Source organism: Acipenser ruthenus, chromosome 7 (genome assembly GCF_902713425.1).
Source record: "Acipenser ruthenus chromosome 7, fAciRut3.2 maternal haplotype, whole genome shotgun sequence".
Classification (NCBI taxonomy): domain Eukaryota; kingdom Metazoa; phylum Chordata; class Actinopteri; order Acipenseriformes; family Acipenseridae; genus Acipenser; species Acipenser ruthenus.
Genome location: NC_081195.1, coordinates 1,386,566 through 1,403,221, shown reverse-complemented (window position 1 = coordinate 1,403,221; position 16,656 = coordinate 1,386,566). Strand labels below are relative to the sequence as shown.

The 16,656-nt window shown below is 40.8% G+C and overlaps 1 protein-coding gene across 9 annotated transcripts in view; it reads left to right on the top strand.

Annotated features, from left to right (window-relative positions):
* Window positions 1-16,656, top strand: part of LOC117415978 (dynamin-binding protein-like) — a 45,644-nt gene that overhangs the window by 26,464 nt on the left and 2,524 nt on the right. For 8 of the 9 annotated variants that reach the window (XM_034026972.3, XM_034026965.3, XM_034026967.3 and 5 more), the window contains 12 exons: window positions 7,590-7,783; window positions 8,289-8,388; window positions 8,718-8,865; window positions 10,317-10,334; window positions 11,205-11,404; window positions 12,270-12,400; window positions 12,691-12,795; window positions 13,096-13,224; window positions 13,538-13,870; window positions 14,497-14,676; window positions 14,935-15,133; window positions 15,379-15,914. In XM_034026972.3, coding sequence (XP_033882863.3) covers window positions 7,590-7,783; window positions 8,289-8,388; window positions 8,718-8,865; window positions 10,317-10,334; window positions 11,205-11,404; window positions 12,270-12,400; window positions 12,691-12,795; window positions 13,096-13,224; window positions 13,538-13,870; window positions 14,497-14,676; window positions 14,935-15,133; window positions 15,379-15,914 — 2,273 coding nt within the window. The remainder of the gene's footprint in view (window positions 1-7,589; window positions 7,784-8,288; window positions 8,389-8,717; window positions 8,866-10,316; window positions 10,335-11,204; window positions 11,405-12,269; window positions 12,401-12,690; window positions 12,796-13,095; window positions 13,225-13,537; window positions 13,871-14,496; window positions 14,677-14,934; window positions 15,134-15,378; window positions 15,915-16,656) is intronic. The other variant, XM_059026056.1, reaches the window with a different exon arrangement.

The following is a 16,656-nucleotide window of genomic DNA, read 5'->3' as shown; positions in this document are numbered from 1 at the left end:
TTATTATTATTTATTTCTTAGCAGACGCCCTTATCCAGGGCGACTTACAATCGTAAGCAAAAACATTTCAAACGTTTCTATTTCTTTATTTTATTTAAGGGACCCTGTGGTTGTGTTTGTGTGCAGTTACACCATGTTTACTGTCACACACAGTCTTACTTTGCTGTTTAGTTGAAGTGATAATGGTTCCACATTATAGTGCTTGCCATCAATGTGTGGCAGATCAAACAGAAATGTTTATAAAGTGGATTTGCTGTTATGTGACTTGACAAAAGAAATGCCAAATCTAAGCAACAGCATTTTGAAATAAATGTTGACCTTCCCTTTTTCAACATAAGGACTAGGGGCGTAAGGATACGCTTGTGTCATGATACAATACTTTACACGCTTTATGTATGTCACGACAGTGGGTATCACGACACGTGGGATGGTCCTAACTTGTATGATGCATAACAAGATCAAATGATCTTTTAATGAATGACTGTTCAGGAGCGTATGTATTAATACCAACTATAAAACACACTATTCAAGAACCACTTGGTGAACTACAGCGAGCTGTGTTGAGCTTTTAGTGCCTCTATTACAATACAATATGTCATCTAAAGAAAGTTTCACCATTCATCGATTTTCAATTTTAACCTTCATAATACCCTGCTGTTTTAAGTTTTCATGCAAATTTAACAAAAAAAAAAAATACAAATCCCTCTTTAAAAAATACTATCATCAGATACTGAAAGGCATTTCATTCCTCAAACTGCAAGTTTGACAATATCTTTCTCTTTTATATTTGAATATAAATTGAACTACAGTAGATAAGTCTCAAACTCTTAAGAGAAAGCTTTAGTTCATAATAAATGGCAGAAATTATTATTATTATTTGTTTATTTAGCGGACACCTTTATCCAAGGCGACTTACAGAGAGAGACTAGGGTTTGTGAACTATGCATCAGCTGCAGAGTCACTTACAATTACGTCTCACCTGAAAGACGGAGCACAAGGAGGTTAAGTGACTTGCTCAGGGTCACACAATGAGTTAGTGGCTGAGGTGGGATTCGAACCGGGGACCTCGTGGTTACAAGCCATTTTCTTTAACCACTGGACCACACAGCCTCCTAAATTATAACTTAAGTATAACTTACTTAAATAATTCTACGCTGTAATGCTATGAAATAAAACTGCATTTGCTTCCAGTACAGTAAACGCAGTCCCCGGTAGTCTGGGTGATATGTGATACTCCCTGCTTGATCAGACAGCTCTATGCATTACAGGGGGGGGGGACCTCGTTTGAATACAAGGCAGAGAGTGACTGTTTGTGTTCATTCTTTCGGAATGCAGTCTGGGGGTTGGGATGATGGTCAGGTCATCTGAGGGGAGTTGGAAAGGTTGGAACTGGATTGGTGCAATACTGGACAGCTGTTCTAATCCAGTTCACCCATTTCAATTACAGACACGCTTTCCACCTGTCATTCACGTTGAACCCCTAGGTACACAAGCAATTGAGCGCTTGTTCAAACGGTTTCTTCTTAAAATACATTTCAGAGTGATTCAAGTATCGCAAGGAAACTGACCATTTTATTTGACCAGATCCATCCCGTCAGTACATCTTAAACCCTGTTCCGTGCACCTCGTTGCTAAAATGAGAAAGCTAGCATCATTTTTATTAGTAAAGCATGTATGTCCCTTGTATCCGATAGGGTTAAAGCAATGCAACAAGTGACAAGTTATGATGTAAAATGTAGGGTTTGTTAATTAGAATCACCTATGAGCTAATTAAAAGCTGGCACACTAAGTATTTTACTTTTGTGAATTGTGCAATGCATATCTTGACACACACATTTTAAAACCTGTCCTCGCTGAAGTCTTTAACGTATCTGTGCATTCTGTGCTCTCCTGCTGCGCTGTCAAGCAATCCAATCCAGTTTCTTTCTCTGCGTTCCAGTACCGGGTTTTGTCTGCCACCTGTTCGCGCTCAGTAGATTGTGTGTAATCTCAGAGGTTCCCAGCTATTCTCATGTTAATACATTCATCTCAGAGATAGTTTCTGTTAGGAGACTGAATGAGCCACGAGGATACAGTCTGGCAGGGAGTGAAAAAGAAGGTTTATTTTTTTTTGGGGTCAGTTTTAAAAGTCACACTTTGAACCATGGGGAAAGTGGTATTTGTTACACCTGAGACTCCCAAGTTAATGTAGCACAGGACGGAGGCAGGAGGTAGGTTAAAGCAACACTTGATTTATAAGAGCATTTCTTAAAGGGACAGTCGCCACAGTGCAGTCGTGTGCTTTGGGGAAGACCAGATAAGCTTCCGATTTTAAGTTTTATATCGCAGTTTTACATGAAACAAGTTAATCTTGTATATAAAAAAAAAAACCTAGCCTCACAACAAATCCATGAGAAAGCTCTCTTAAGCACATGAGAGGTATGCGTTTTGCGCAGCTGCTTGTTGCTGTGCTTTGTTTTTGTATTTGATTGAAAATATATATATATTTCAGAATGCAAAGTAGAAATAAAATGTGATTTATTTCATGCCTCGTACTGGTTCATCTTTATTAGCACTGAACCAAAGGTCACATGTCTTTTATCATATTGTTGTCATTACTGTGTGATATTGCTGAGGTGCACAGTTCTTTTAAAGCAGACTACCCTACGGACAGTGGAGGAGCTGGGATGCAATACTGACAGTTAAGCTTGAACTAAGCAAACAAATGAAAGAATGTAATTGTTTTAATAGGGTTACACAGTAATTCTTCTCCTCAAAAGTACTCAGTGTTTCAGTAAAAAGGATATGATTTCAGTATTTTGTATGTGAAGTGAGGTGAGGTGAATTAAAGATAATATACTGTGCTGCAGGCTACAGTAATTATGCCTAGAGAGGCACTTGTGATTTTTTAAAAGATTGTTGCCCTTTTGTGAAATGTGCCAAAGTAGAGGTTCTCCAGCTTCATTTAAAAACCGTTTCAATAGGCACCCGGACTGAAAACTGTGGAGCAGTAAACTGCAAACCGTTTGAATAGGCACCCGGACTGAAAACAACTGTGGAGCAGTAAACTGCAAACCAGGTTGAATAGGCACCCGGACTGAAAACAACTGTGGAGCAGTAAACTGCAAACCAGGTTGAATAGGCACCCGGACTGAAAACTGTGGAGCAGTAAACTGCAAACCAGGTTGAATAGGCACCCGGACTGAAAACTGTGGAGCAGTAAACTGCAAACAGTTTGAATAGGCACCCAGACTGAAAACTGTGGAGCAGTAAACTGCAAACCAGGTTGAATAGGCACCCGGACTGAAAACTGTGGAGCAGTAAACTGCAAACCAGGTTGAATAGGCACCCGGACTGAAAACTGTGGAGCAGTAAACTGCAAACAGTTTGAATAGGCACCCGGACTGAAAACTGTGGAGCAGTAAACTGCAAACCAGGTTGAATAGGCACCCGGACTGAAAACAACTGTGGAGCAGTAAACTGCAAACCAGGTTGAATAGGCACCCGGACTGAAAACTGTGGAGCAGTAAACTGCAAACAGTTTGAATAGGCACCCGGACTGAAAACTGTGGAGCAGTAAACTGCAAACCGTTTGAATAGGCACCCGGACTGAAAACAACTGTGGAGCAGTAAACTGCAAACCAGTTTATGCGTATTGTCTGTAGGCAAAATCTTTGGAATATAATGAGGATTGCTGTTGAAACTCTAGCAGACAGTGGGGCTATTAAAGAAACCTAGTAATATTCGTACCAATTATTTCCTGTAAATATGAGCTGGTCTTTTGGATTAATACAGAGTCCATTGTGTTAGCTGGAGAGTTAAATGTTACCCATTCACCAGACCACCAGCCTGTATAATGTATACTTTATCTTCGCATTTACAGGGAAGAATGCTTTAGTTGATTGATCGAAAGAGATGGGTTTAGCTGGCAGTCTGCTGTGGGCAGAGCGTTTTGTCTGCTGTATTTGCATATTTACTGGTTAGTGTTCAAGTCAGGGCAGAGACAGAAAGTCTGTGCTACTGTAGGACAGTAGATGTATTGGTTTGTTGTGCCAAGTTTAGGTATCCATTCCATGAACAATGGTTTTACAAACGTCATAAGAAAACACCTCCACGGTAAGCACAGGATGTGAGGTGACAGTTTTGGAATGAAATTGTCTCTGTTTTGCTAAGGGTGGTGCAGTAAGTAACAATGCACTTCAAACATGTTCTTTTGAAAATGAGAAAAGCTACTTTATTTATGTAACTAGATTATGTGTCTTGTACAAAACTTTTTTCTTTTCTGTCCGGCATCACGTATGAAAAATATTGTCTTGTGAGGCAGGATTTGAGAAATTAAAACATACTGGGGTGGTACTATATTGATACTGTGCATTTTCACCTTTCTGATAAATGATCACTGATGTCACTGATGTAAGTCCCAGCATGTAGCATTCATGGACCTCTTTGTCATTTTGGGGGTTTGATTAGGATACAGTGGAGGTGCATTTACCACACTTGCATTCATGGACCTCTTTGTCATTTTGGGGGTTTGATTAGGATACAGTGGAGGTGCATTTACCACACTTGCATTTTTAACATTCACCTGGAGAACTTCATGCTGAATTGTGATGAGACTTGGTTAGGGAATTGCATTGTTTAGCACATTTATTGAGTGTGAGAATCTGGGGCTTTAAAGAGGAACGTTTGTATCTGTCTGTCTGTATGTGCACACTGCCACCTTTCTATTTTACAGGAGTAAGGCTCAGTAATAGGCATTTAGAACGCAGTCATTATGTTGGATGCACTTCTTATCTTTGCTGTTGAGCAAAGAAAAAATATAATCCTTAAAAAAAAAAAAAAAATGAACCAAGCTTTTAACTTGCCTCCTACATGATTCAGTAGCTTGGTAATATACGCTATTTACGTTTGGAGGTTGAAAATAGCTAATAAGCTTAAAAGGAGAGAGAGAAATGCACTGCTTTCCAACTGTTTTCTAGTGGCCTGTTCTAAATCTGCAACTCTACTGCATTGTTTACAGACAAGAGCAGCCCATTGTGAATACAGAACAGTCAAATAAATCCAGGATTTTACACAAGGATTAATGGTGTTAAACAACAAGCCGCTTTCAGGGAGGGGTCCTACATTACCTCCCGAAAAAAGTAAACAAACCAGACCCCAAAAATGAGGTCTTGCCTTCTTGTCATTGAGTGAGGAAATGTCTGGTAGTTCATCGCAGACACACATGGAAAGAGAATGTGTCGTTTTTGTTTGTTGGGTTGGAGGAGCATTCCGTCTGTTGAAGTTCTTTGCTCTGGCCTCTTGCGTCTTGCTTAAAATCCAAACCGCTCAGGTTCCCGGCAGTTTTGGACAGTATGTTGAAACTTGTGGTTCATGCATGTTGTTATAAACACCAAAAAACGCAATGTGGCGTGTTGGAATGTTTTATATGAACATGCTTCTAAACTAAATCCGCTGGAGAATCATACCTGTATAGTGTATCTGCCTGTCATTGTGGTGTTGGTTCCCTTCATTTACTACAGACCATGGCAAATCATCTTGTTTATCAGTATGTTGTGATATAAAGTGCTTTCCATGCAATCCTTTCTGCTGTTAGATGACTCATAACAATAATCACTGATAACGGTATCAGTAACCCCAGGATGCATTGCTGTTCAGGGCAGAGCAGTAACTGGATGATGTCATTAATGTAAGACAGATGGCAAGTGGATCAGACAGCACTGCTATATTCAACAGCTGGAACCAATAACCGGACCACCGCCCTAAGATTTCAGCAAAAGCAACCAGGGGAGATGACAGGGAACCAAAAAAGGGGAGGAGACTGTGTGAAGTAATAGACCATGAAAGATGCTGGCTTTCCATGTTGTGATATCACAGCAGTTTGTTATTCCCCAAGAAGTTACCCCAACAGTATACGGTGAGGTCTTTGAGTATGCTGTATCAATACATTGTGCTATTACATTGCATGTGTAAAGGAAGCTGGTCTTAGCTCAGTTGTAACCAATCTCATGCAGCTTAATGATACAGAACAAGCATGTTATTTTGTTTTCTTTTGCAGTTTAAATTGAAAAAAGCTGCTTCTGAGTTAAGAGGAATTCAGGAACATACATTGCAACTGTCCATCCCTGGAAATCTGTGATGCCTGTTCATGATTTACTGCAGGGTTGTATTTTTCTTCTGTATTTCTAAATGACCTGAGGCTCTGCTGATAAACAGAAATGAATAGACGCCACTAATGGTCTCAGAGGTGCGAAGCGTCCTGCCTGCTGCACCTGTGACCATTGCAAACGACAGAGAGAACCTGCTTTTGGAAAAGAGGTTGTGCAGATTGCTCAGTGTAGAAGGTAGTAACAATATGCCTTAATCAGGTGGGCAGCAGTGTGGAGTAGTGGTTAGAGCTCTGGACTCTTGACCGGAGGGTTGTGGGTTTAATCCCAGGTGGGGGACACTGCTGCTGTACCCTTGAGCAAGGTACTTTACCTAGATTGCTTCAATAAAAACCCAACTGTATAAATGGGTAAATGTATGTAAAAATAATGTGATATCTTGTAACAATTGTAAGTTGCCCTGGATAAGGGCGTCTGCTAAGAAATCAATAATAATAATAATATACATTTTGTTAAATAAACAGCCTCAAAAGAGTTTGATGAATATCAAACTTTAATACATTTCTCAAAAGACTTTTTTTTTTTTTTAAATAACTTTTGCATTCATTTTTTTTTGTGAGTTGGGCACCTTTTTATGTGAAAGAAAATGTACTGCAGTCTGATCAAAGTTCAAAGAGTATAAGGGTAAACATGAAGCCTATTGATTGCAGTCCGATACCTTGCCTTACTAAATGTATTTGTATGTCCTCTAGTGATCATTTAGGTCATTGTTCAATGCAAAGCGTAACAAAATACATTGACTGTTAGCTTGGCTCAAAACCTGGACGTGAGCACTCACGAAGCATCAGCCACTTTGATAAGAGAATGCTGTAAATGCTATAGGAACCTACTGTACCGGAACATAAAAAACATGGCTATTACTCACTGCATATAAAGCTTCTTATGTGATGGTTTTATCTTGGAAGCTGTAAGATTTTTTTTTTTTTTAATAAATATCCAAACTACAAGATGCAAGCCCTGGTTTAGAAGAAATGAATGGTATGTTTACATAGAATAATTGTATAGTTAACCATGTAAAACTACAACCATTGCCTTGAAATTTAAGGAAATTACTTTATTATTATTATTATTATTATTATTATTATTATTATTATTATTATTATTATTATTATTATTATTGAGTGACACAAACATATTCTTTTTAATTTGTGACAAGAGAAAGCTGGAAAGATTGTATTAAGTTACATTGTCTTTGTTTATCTTTAATGCCGAACCTCATTATCTGATTAAAAACGTTTTTTTAAAGCTGCAGTTGTAAAAAGTTAGTTCACCGGAAACAAGAAGCATTTTTATGGAATATTGTGAAAAATAAAAAAGAAGTGTTGCTTAATTGCCACTAAATTCTATGGCTACCAAGTAGGTGCTGTAATGTAGCTATCTAGCTTACTTTTAACTTCCAATGCTCGGTACAACTAGTCTTTTAAATATCCGTTGTTTCCATAGAGATGACTCTGCTCACAGCAGACCCCGCCTCCCTGGAGTCGATGCCTATTACAGCCCCCAGCGCCGATCCCGAGCAGAGGATGATGGAAAAGAGGTCCAAGGTGATTGAAGAACTCCTGCAGACAGAGAAGGATTACATCAAAGACATGCAGATGTGTGTCCAAGAAATAATCCATCCACTGCAAAGAAAGCAGGTACAGTTCAGCGCGAGAAGATTTAACGGTTCTGTTTGCACGTGGCAAAGAGGTTTCACTGCCTTCACTTGTTAATGCACTTATAGCCATACACTACCAATTACTTTGAAATCCATTTTGTTACTTTTGAACCTGAGCACAATTAATGCTGCATGTATATATATATTTTTAAAAATAGCGTGGAATGAGGCCATTTTGAATTCATTTGTCTTCTGAGGTTTACCAGCTAAGCCTCTTTTTGGCTGTTAGAGAGCAGATGTAATAAGCAAGCAAACTCATATATTACAGCTGCTCTGTCACAGCTAAAAACCGGCTTAGCATCAAGTATTAATGGGATAGAACATGCCCTTAAGATGCTTGTTTCTGCATCCTTGGCATGGCACACAGCAGCCTGATCTCCTGCTCGAATGCATTAGAATAAAAGAATGTAGCATCAAACTTCCATTCATAACAGCAATTAGTTCATGTGTGTTCTAACATGCTTTTTTTTATCTTTTTCATGCAGGTGCAGAATATTGACTTCGATGGTCTTTTTGGCAATGTTCAGATGGTGATTGATCTCTCAACACGCTTGCTTAAAGATCTGCAGGACACAGAGTCAATAGGTATGACTGGAGTTTATAAATGCAGTAATGTTCTCAAGTAGGAAAAAAAAAGACTAAATACATGTTTTTACTCCTAGCTTACATGAATGTGTTAAATCGTCAGCAGTCTCTATTAAATCTGGTACATTAGTTTCAGGACTTGATTGGATTTGCTTTGCATACAGTAACTGTCGGATAATTGAACCCTTGTTTAATTAAAGGCAGCTGTTTAACAGGCAGTGTATACTGCAGATAAATACTAACGCACAGATTTATTTTTAAACAGTGTGTTGCATGTGTTTTGTGTGTTAGTTATTCATTGATGTGTTATGTGTTGATTTGTTTGACAGGAAGTGTATTTGTGGAATATAAGACAGAGCTGGAAGAGGTGTATAAAATCTACTGTCAGAATCACGATGATGCTATTGCTCTGCTGGAGGCATATGAGAAAGATGAGAGTATCCAGACTCACATTCTAGAATGTCTGGAGAAGCTCAGGTAACGTACCTGTGAATGACAGTCGAGATGGATTGTTCTGCATAACCTTTAAACAAAGCTGGACACGCCTCTTGGGGTGTGGTGGTTTTGCCTGTGGCACAAGGCGTGTGTGGACACTGGGTTGGATGAGACTTCCTGGATGAAACCATTTTAAATCCATAAATTGCAGTCATGCAGGTCCAATAAGGTCTTGGCTTGGATTCAGGTTTGTCTCATTTTCCTTTGTCACTTGTTTCTTGGTGTAAAGTGAGGATTAGGAGTGTGCCACACATTTCTACCTTACTGTACCTGTCACCGTTATTGGAGAGCTTTACTGTCATCATCTGGGGCTTGGCTAGCTTGAGCGGCCAGATCACCAGGCTCTAATGATGAAGGCAGGTGCCACCCAGGTGCCCCACTGCCCAGTGGAACTATGACTGTGGTACATTGGATTGCATTGTCATTTATGTTGGTGTTTAATACATGCTGCCTTTTCCAGACCCCCAGGATGCTCATATAAAGGAGTTTTAAAATAGATATGCAAATGTTATTCCAGCTGAGTTTTTAGACTTCCCTCAAGGTACCACACCCTTTAATCTGCTGTCAAAAGAAATAAAAAAGGGTATTTTGCTCATACACTATTTTAATAAAACATCACATTAACATACAGTAGACTTGTTTGGCATTTCTTTTCTTTTTTTTATGGTTATTTATGATCCTGTTAAGGGAACCCTGGGTTAGTTTAAGCAAACATTTGAGCAGGGGTCCATAGCCACGCCCGTTGCTAAGGCACAGAGCCAGTGATAAGATTGTAATACAGCTGGAGTCGTCTCCAATTCGCAAACACTTATCATGATGTTCTTAGTGTTTAAAAGATCTTTTTGTGCATTCCTCTGTCTCGCGTGTTTTCTGAAGTTAATAATAGGCCAGCAATGTTGTCTACAGTACATTTTATTAATTCCAGCATACATTTTTTATTTATTTCTCAATCGGTTTCCTTAATGTTTCAACCTCTCCCTGTAGCTTATAGAACGCTACATTTTGAAAGCTTTTTTTTTTTTTTTTTTTTTTTTTTTTTAAAGGGAATAACACACCCAATAAAGTTACCAACCAAAACATGTAATTTAGGAGACTGGCAGTAGTGCAGTGTTAAGATGTTTCTTGTTAGTTTTACAGTTGTGATTGATAGTTCAGAAAATAAAAATGCACAAACTACAATTTTCCCAGCAAGTTCTTCAAACGCGTATCTGTGTTGGTTCCCTGGAAGACCTGAAAAGTTCCTATATGACTAAACCCGAAAACTTGGGAAAGAAAGCGTGATTTACAAAGTGGTTCGTTCTTGAGTTCAACACGACTCTGCAGCTCTGTTGCTGCCCTCAATGATCTGGGGGTGAGGTGCTCCTCTGTTGTTTTGTTAACCCTTTCCCTGTTTCTTTCCTTTTCTATACACGATGGTTACCTTATCTGCACAGGGCAGTGTATCGCGAGTGGTAAGTCTCCCCCTGCTGGCCTCTGCATGCACCGCTTCTGACTGCATGTCATCTCATTAACATGGATTGTGTGTACAGTGGCATTATTAACTAACCTCAGTCATAATCGGAGAGAACGCTTCATTGTGTGTGGCTTACTGCATGCCACTTTGTGGTTTGTGGTTGTTATCGTAGCGAAACCTGTCCAAACTGTTCTCACTGAACCATCCCTAGGCAGAAAACAGGTTTATGTAAAGCGCTCAAGTGCCACCTAGTGGAAAGTGACTGAATTGCACTAACATGTCTGCTGCTTTACCTGGTTTATGCATTCTGCAATTATATTTGAAAGGTTTTTATTAACTATCACGTGTTATGAAAAATACATCTGGTATTTTTGTTTAAAAAAAAATAATACATAGTACTTAATGTTTATACTTTTATTTTTAAAATCGTTTATATACAGTGATTTCAATTAAGTGAAATGAATTTTTTTTCTCTCTCAATGAATGCTATTATTATTATTATTATTATTATTATTATTATTATTATTTTAATTTACAGAATTAAGGTCACTCTATAGTAGAACTTGCTCTTAACGCAATAGTTACAGAAGTTTGAAATCTGCACTGTTTCCAGGCAGGTTATTAAAGATCCCGGTGGCACACCTTTTCTTAATTCCACAGGTTAATACCTCTCTATGAAAGCGAGGAGTATCGGCTGTTTGGTGCTGGATTACTATAGACTGCTGTGTATTCATAGCTGGCTTCAAAGAAGGCTGCATGTGTCTGCTGGCTGGCAATGCCATTGATTTGAAGTGGTTTTTTTTGTTGTTTTTAAAAGATTCATGTTATTTGCCTGCGTAAACCCATCATTTCTCTTCTTTGCAAACAGGGGTAAGACCAACTACATCAACCTGGGTTCGTTCGTGATCAAGCCGGTGCAGAGGGTGATGCGCTACCCGCTGCTGCTGGTGGAGCTTCTGAACACCACGCCAGAGTCGCACCCGGACAAGAGGCTCCTCGCCCAGGCCGTGGACTGCGTCAAGGAGATGAACGTCAACATCAACGAGTACAAGCGCAGGAAAGACCTGGGTACGAGCCAGGAGCGAGGCTCAGGACATTACCTGAGATCAGATTAATTAAGCAAGACCAGCAATTCAGAAACGGATCCCACCTCTTCCATGTTGTTGGTGCTCAAGGAAAGTGGCAAGGGTGTAGGGGCTCATCACCGCTAAGGGGATCATGGTACAGAATTTGAACCTCTTTAGCTGAAGTGAATATTTTCTAATTTGCTATCCCCCTGTGGTACGTACAGACACTTGTTTCAAGATGCTGTTCCACATGTTGTGGATGTACTTGTACTTGTTAGGGTTGGGGTCAATTCCATTTACTTTTTAAAATCAATTCCCAATTCCAGTTCCCATTCCCTTTTAATCAATTCCAGCACATCATTGATCACAATTGCAATTAGCAGCATTCTGTTAAAATGAGCTTCTCACAGTGGCAACCCATTACTTAAATTGAAGTCACTGTTAGTCAATTAAATCAGCTTCAAATGAAAGCAGTTCAGCAATTATTATGGCTCTAAAATATCCATTCCAATTCCTTCAAAGGAATTAGAATCCGGAATTGTTTTTGAAAGGGAATTGGAAATGGAATTGGAATTGAAAAACAGGAATTGATCCCAACCCTGGTACTTACTGGGGTTTATTTTAATGATCCAAACATGATCTGAATACAGCTGCTCTTTTTAACTAGCAACCCTTCAGATGTTTACACCCAGCACTGATTCATCGACCCATTTATTATCCTACAATAAAAATACAGTGAAAAAGCAGGATATTTGGCCCTGACGCTGCTTCACCTGTGTGTGATGACATTATTAAACCCTTGGAGGGGAGAGAGATATCTGCCTGCAGCATTGTACTGACAGCTTGTTTGTGTGTTGTGTGCATAGTTGTGAAGTACAGAAAAGGGGAGGAGGCGACTCTGATCGATAAGATCTCTAAGCTCAGCATGCACTCCATTGTGAAGAAGACCAACCGAGTCAGCAGCCACCTCAAGCACCTGACAGGCTTTTCACCACAGGTAGGACAGCTCTCTACACCAACATGTTGCATCTAGCTCCCTCCATCCCTCTCGCTCGCTCTCGATCTTTCTCTCAGCTTAAAAGGTGAGCGCAAAAAGAGTCTGTTGAATTTTCTGTATATCTTGTTTTCAAACAAGATGGTAACCATTTTCGTAGCAATACACAAAACCCTTTTAGAATTCAACTCAGCACTTTGTTTGAACTGTTTTGCATTTTGTTTTTGTGTGTTTTCTGCTTCAAATAAAGGTTTTCTTTCCTTGTTGTTGTTTTTTTTTCTTCTCCTCAACAGATCAAAGATGAGGTATTTGATGAGGTGGACAAGAGATTCCGGATGCAAGAGAGATTGATCAAGTCCTTTATCAGAGATCTCTCTCTATATCTGCAGCACATCAGGGTAGGTGTGAATTGATTAAGTGGAAAAGGGCAAATGGATGCGTAGAGGGGTTGGTCAGTACAGAAAGTGTTGTAAAGCACATATTCTTACTAGCATTTATGACATGTGTTTCATGTGCGGAAATAACATTTTAAAAATACATTTAAAAAAAAAAAGTTTCCTTTTACTTTTTAACTAGATTTGTATTTGGTGTCTGGTATTATATAATGTTATCCATACAAAGAATGTGACTATTTAAGGCTTGTAAAAAATACTGCATATATCCTACATTGTGTTTTTGTATATTTTCGTGTATTTCAGGAGTCTGCGTCCGTGAATGTTTTGTCTGCTATAAGTTTCTCTGACATTTACTCGGACAGGACCCAGACAGATCTGGAAAGTTTCCAAAAGGCACACAGGTGTATCAGTGACCAACGTTTCACTGGTTTTGTAAGTAATAGCAAACGCATTCAATTCAAAATCATTTTGTATAGTTCACTCTGCCACAAAGGGGCCAAATATAGTAATAACAAACATCCATATATACATATGAAATAAAAGTAATTTCTAGTTAATGTAGTCTTTTTTGGAGGAAATTTTAACTCCTTTTATTCCCACTTTTTTAAATGTTTCTCGAGTTACAGTATTATCTTATAAAAAGCGTGGTTGCGAAGTGACGAACAAGCATTTGTTGAGATCTACGAAAAGAAATAGAATATTAGAAACCTAATGCGTCTCCTCTGTGCCCCTCGACTCCCAACAGAAAGAAAGGACTGAGAGCCTGGTCATCGCCCCCCTGAATCAGCTGCTGACCATGTTCGCCGGCCCTCACAAGCTGATTCAGAAGCGCTTTGATAAGCTGCTGGATTACAACAACTGCAAGGAGAGGGCGGAGAAGATGAAGGACAAGAAGACTGTGGAGGAGCTCCAGTCCACGCGGAACAACTACGAAGCCTTGACCGCTCAGCTCCTGGATGAGCTGCCCAAGTTCCACAGCGGCGCCCAGGAGCTCTTCACCAGCTGTGTGCACAGCTTCGCAGGGGCACACAAGGAGTTTGTCTGGGTAACCCTGGAGGAACTCAAACCGCTCCTGCAGGTGAGGCGAGGGATCACGCATTTAGTACTGGCATTTAAAAAAAAAAAAAGCAACTGCTTTAAACATTTGGGGTTTGCGTGAGTCCCTGTGGTGAAGTGTAAAATGAGTGGGAGTCTGAACAGCATGCCGCTCATCGTGAAGTGATTCTCATATTCTTTCCCATTCAGCGGAGTGCTTCAGTTCGTTATGTGATGTCCTTAAAACAGCAGTACTGTGTAGTGGTTACCATAGAAGCCTCTGGTAATGGAATGCTGTAGGTTGCTCTCGAAATGAAGGCTTGTCATAATAATAAGCAAGGATATCATTTGTTCAGGGGCTTAGTAGATGTAAATAAAAAAAAGTGAGAAATAATTTGTATGTCGTAGGTGGCAGATTTCTTTGATTTTGTTTGGGTTTTGGTCAACATCTGCTTCTGTCAGCGTTTGAATAAAATCAGTGAAAACCAAGCATACTGAAAAAGCACATGTAAAAAAATGGAATAAACAGTGCAGAGTGATTTGTGTGATTTACAAAAAGGCACATCACACAGATTCTGGTGTAAAACAGCACGTTGAAGTCTTGAAGAGGTATTCTATACTGTAATTGCATCCCAACATCATCCTTCATATGTCTCTCTTTTACTGCAGCTCTCCGGGGTGATTAGCACAGACGGGAACATCATTTCTCTTTTCCAAGAGCAGCACAGCCGGGTCCTCCAGCAGTTACAGTGCTTCAGCTTTTTCCCAGAGAGCCTTCCCACAGTGAGGAAAGCCTTTGAGAGGAAGAGCTTGGAGCCGCAGTCCTCCAGGAAACAGCTCGCGGGGCCGGTGAGTTCTGCATTCCAACAACAGAACTGCTTCGTGATATTACAGTGCATTCCAACAGCACAACTGCTTCGTCATATTACAGAGAAGGTGTACCAGTGGAGGGGTATGAGCTGTTGAATCTGCAGTCAGGTTATGGGACTGATGCACAATAAGAGGGCATTGATGCTAATTGTGGGTTTAGCTGCGCACTCGGAGAGTATCCATTGAGAAAGAACTCGACCGGTCCTAACAGTGCTTTCCTTCTCTGTCCTGCTGCAGCCTAACTATGTGCTGCAGACAGAGGAGCACCGTGCAGCACTGCTGTCCAGGTACCCCCCGGAGCAGCTGTGCCAGGCTGAGCGGAACTTCAACGCGGCTCAGGACCTCGACGTGTCCGTGTTGGAGGGGGACATCGTTGGGGTCATTAAGCAACAGGATCCCATGGGCAGTCAGAACCGCTGGCTCATAGACAATGGAGGTAGGTGCTGCTTCAGTATAGAGTGCAACCCGATTCTAGGTCGGGAGCAATATTTGGAACATTTGTTATTTACAGTGCATGCATGACCACAGCATCGTGACTTTCTGTAGCAACAAAACGAAGTCTAATTACACTAAGAATATATTGATATTGTACATGTGTATTGTACATTTTCACTAAGCAGGGGTAGTATGACTAATTTGATATTTGCCGTTGAAACTGATAATGTCCTTTTATCTTTCCAGTGACGAAGGGATTTGTCTACAGCTCATTTCTTAAGCCTTACAATCCCAGAAGAAGCCAGTCAGATGTTTCGATAGGAAGCCACTCCTCCAATGAATCTGGATACGGGGGCTCCTCTCCAGTTTTCTCACGGCAGAATAGCAACAGCACGTTAACTTTCAACTCCGACACTACATCTGTAACATTGTCCACCCTGCAATCCCAGAAATCCTGCCAGGACTCCGGCACTTCACCCCAGTCAAATCCACCCGAGGGCTGTTCTTCCAAGCACTCCAATTCTAGAGAGACCACACTGCCGCTGTGGACCCAGTCTAATCACAAGGACCTGTCGGACTCTGCTTCCGAAACAGACTCCTGCTCCTCGCTGAAGAGTGTCCGGACTGACTTTGCACAGAGGAGTAGTCAGGTGGAGATGTTCAGTCAATCGGACGTGGCCTTCGGCTCTGTGATGAGGAGGAACGGAGACTCTGCACTGAGAACGGTGTACTTTCCTTCAGACACGACTCCGGAAAACGAGAGTGATCCAGAGGGAAATCAGGTCATTTATTTGTTTTAATTCAAAACACTTGGCTGTGAGGACCCAAAGCGATTTAGAATTATTCGTGAAATTAGTTCTAGGAGATTAATAAAATCCAATTATTTTTTATTATTATTTTTCTCACAATTTAGAATATCCAATTATTTTTATGCTCAGCTCACCGCTACCACCCCCGCGCTGACTCGGGAGGGCGAAGACGAACACACCCTGTCCTCAGAAGTGTCTGCCGTCAGCCTACCGCTTCTTTACGCACTGCGGACTCACCGTGCAGCCACCTCAGAGCTACAGGGTCGGAGGACAACGCAGCTCTGGGCAGCTTACAGGCAAGCCCGCAGGCGCCCGGCCAGACCACAGGGGTCGCAGGTGCGCGGTGAGCCGAGGACACCCTGGCCGACCTAAGCCCTCTCTAAACCGCCCCCCCCCCCCCACCGCCCCATGCGGAGCGCCTTTACCAAATGTGCCACTCGGGAGCCCTCACAATCCAGTTATTGTTATTGGGTACAGACAGGGCAAGGTTGACAGAAGAGGGTATCTGAAAGTATGCTTTGAATCACACACTCTACAGCGTACTTCACAGTGAATCACTGAGCATGCTCCCTTAGAGACAGCAAACTGGATATAAATGATCTGCTTTGTAATATAACCACATATGATAAAACAATGCCTTCTCCAATTTGCTGCTGAGTAAAAGGGATTCCCAGTCATGTTACTGAAAATGGTCTGTGTTTTTACTATAGCTTGG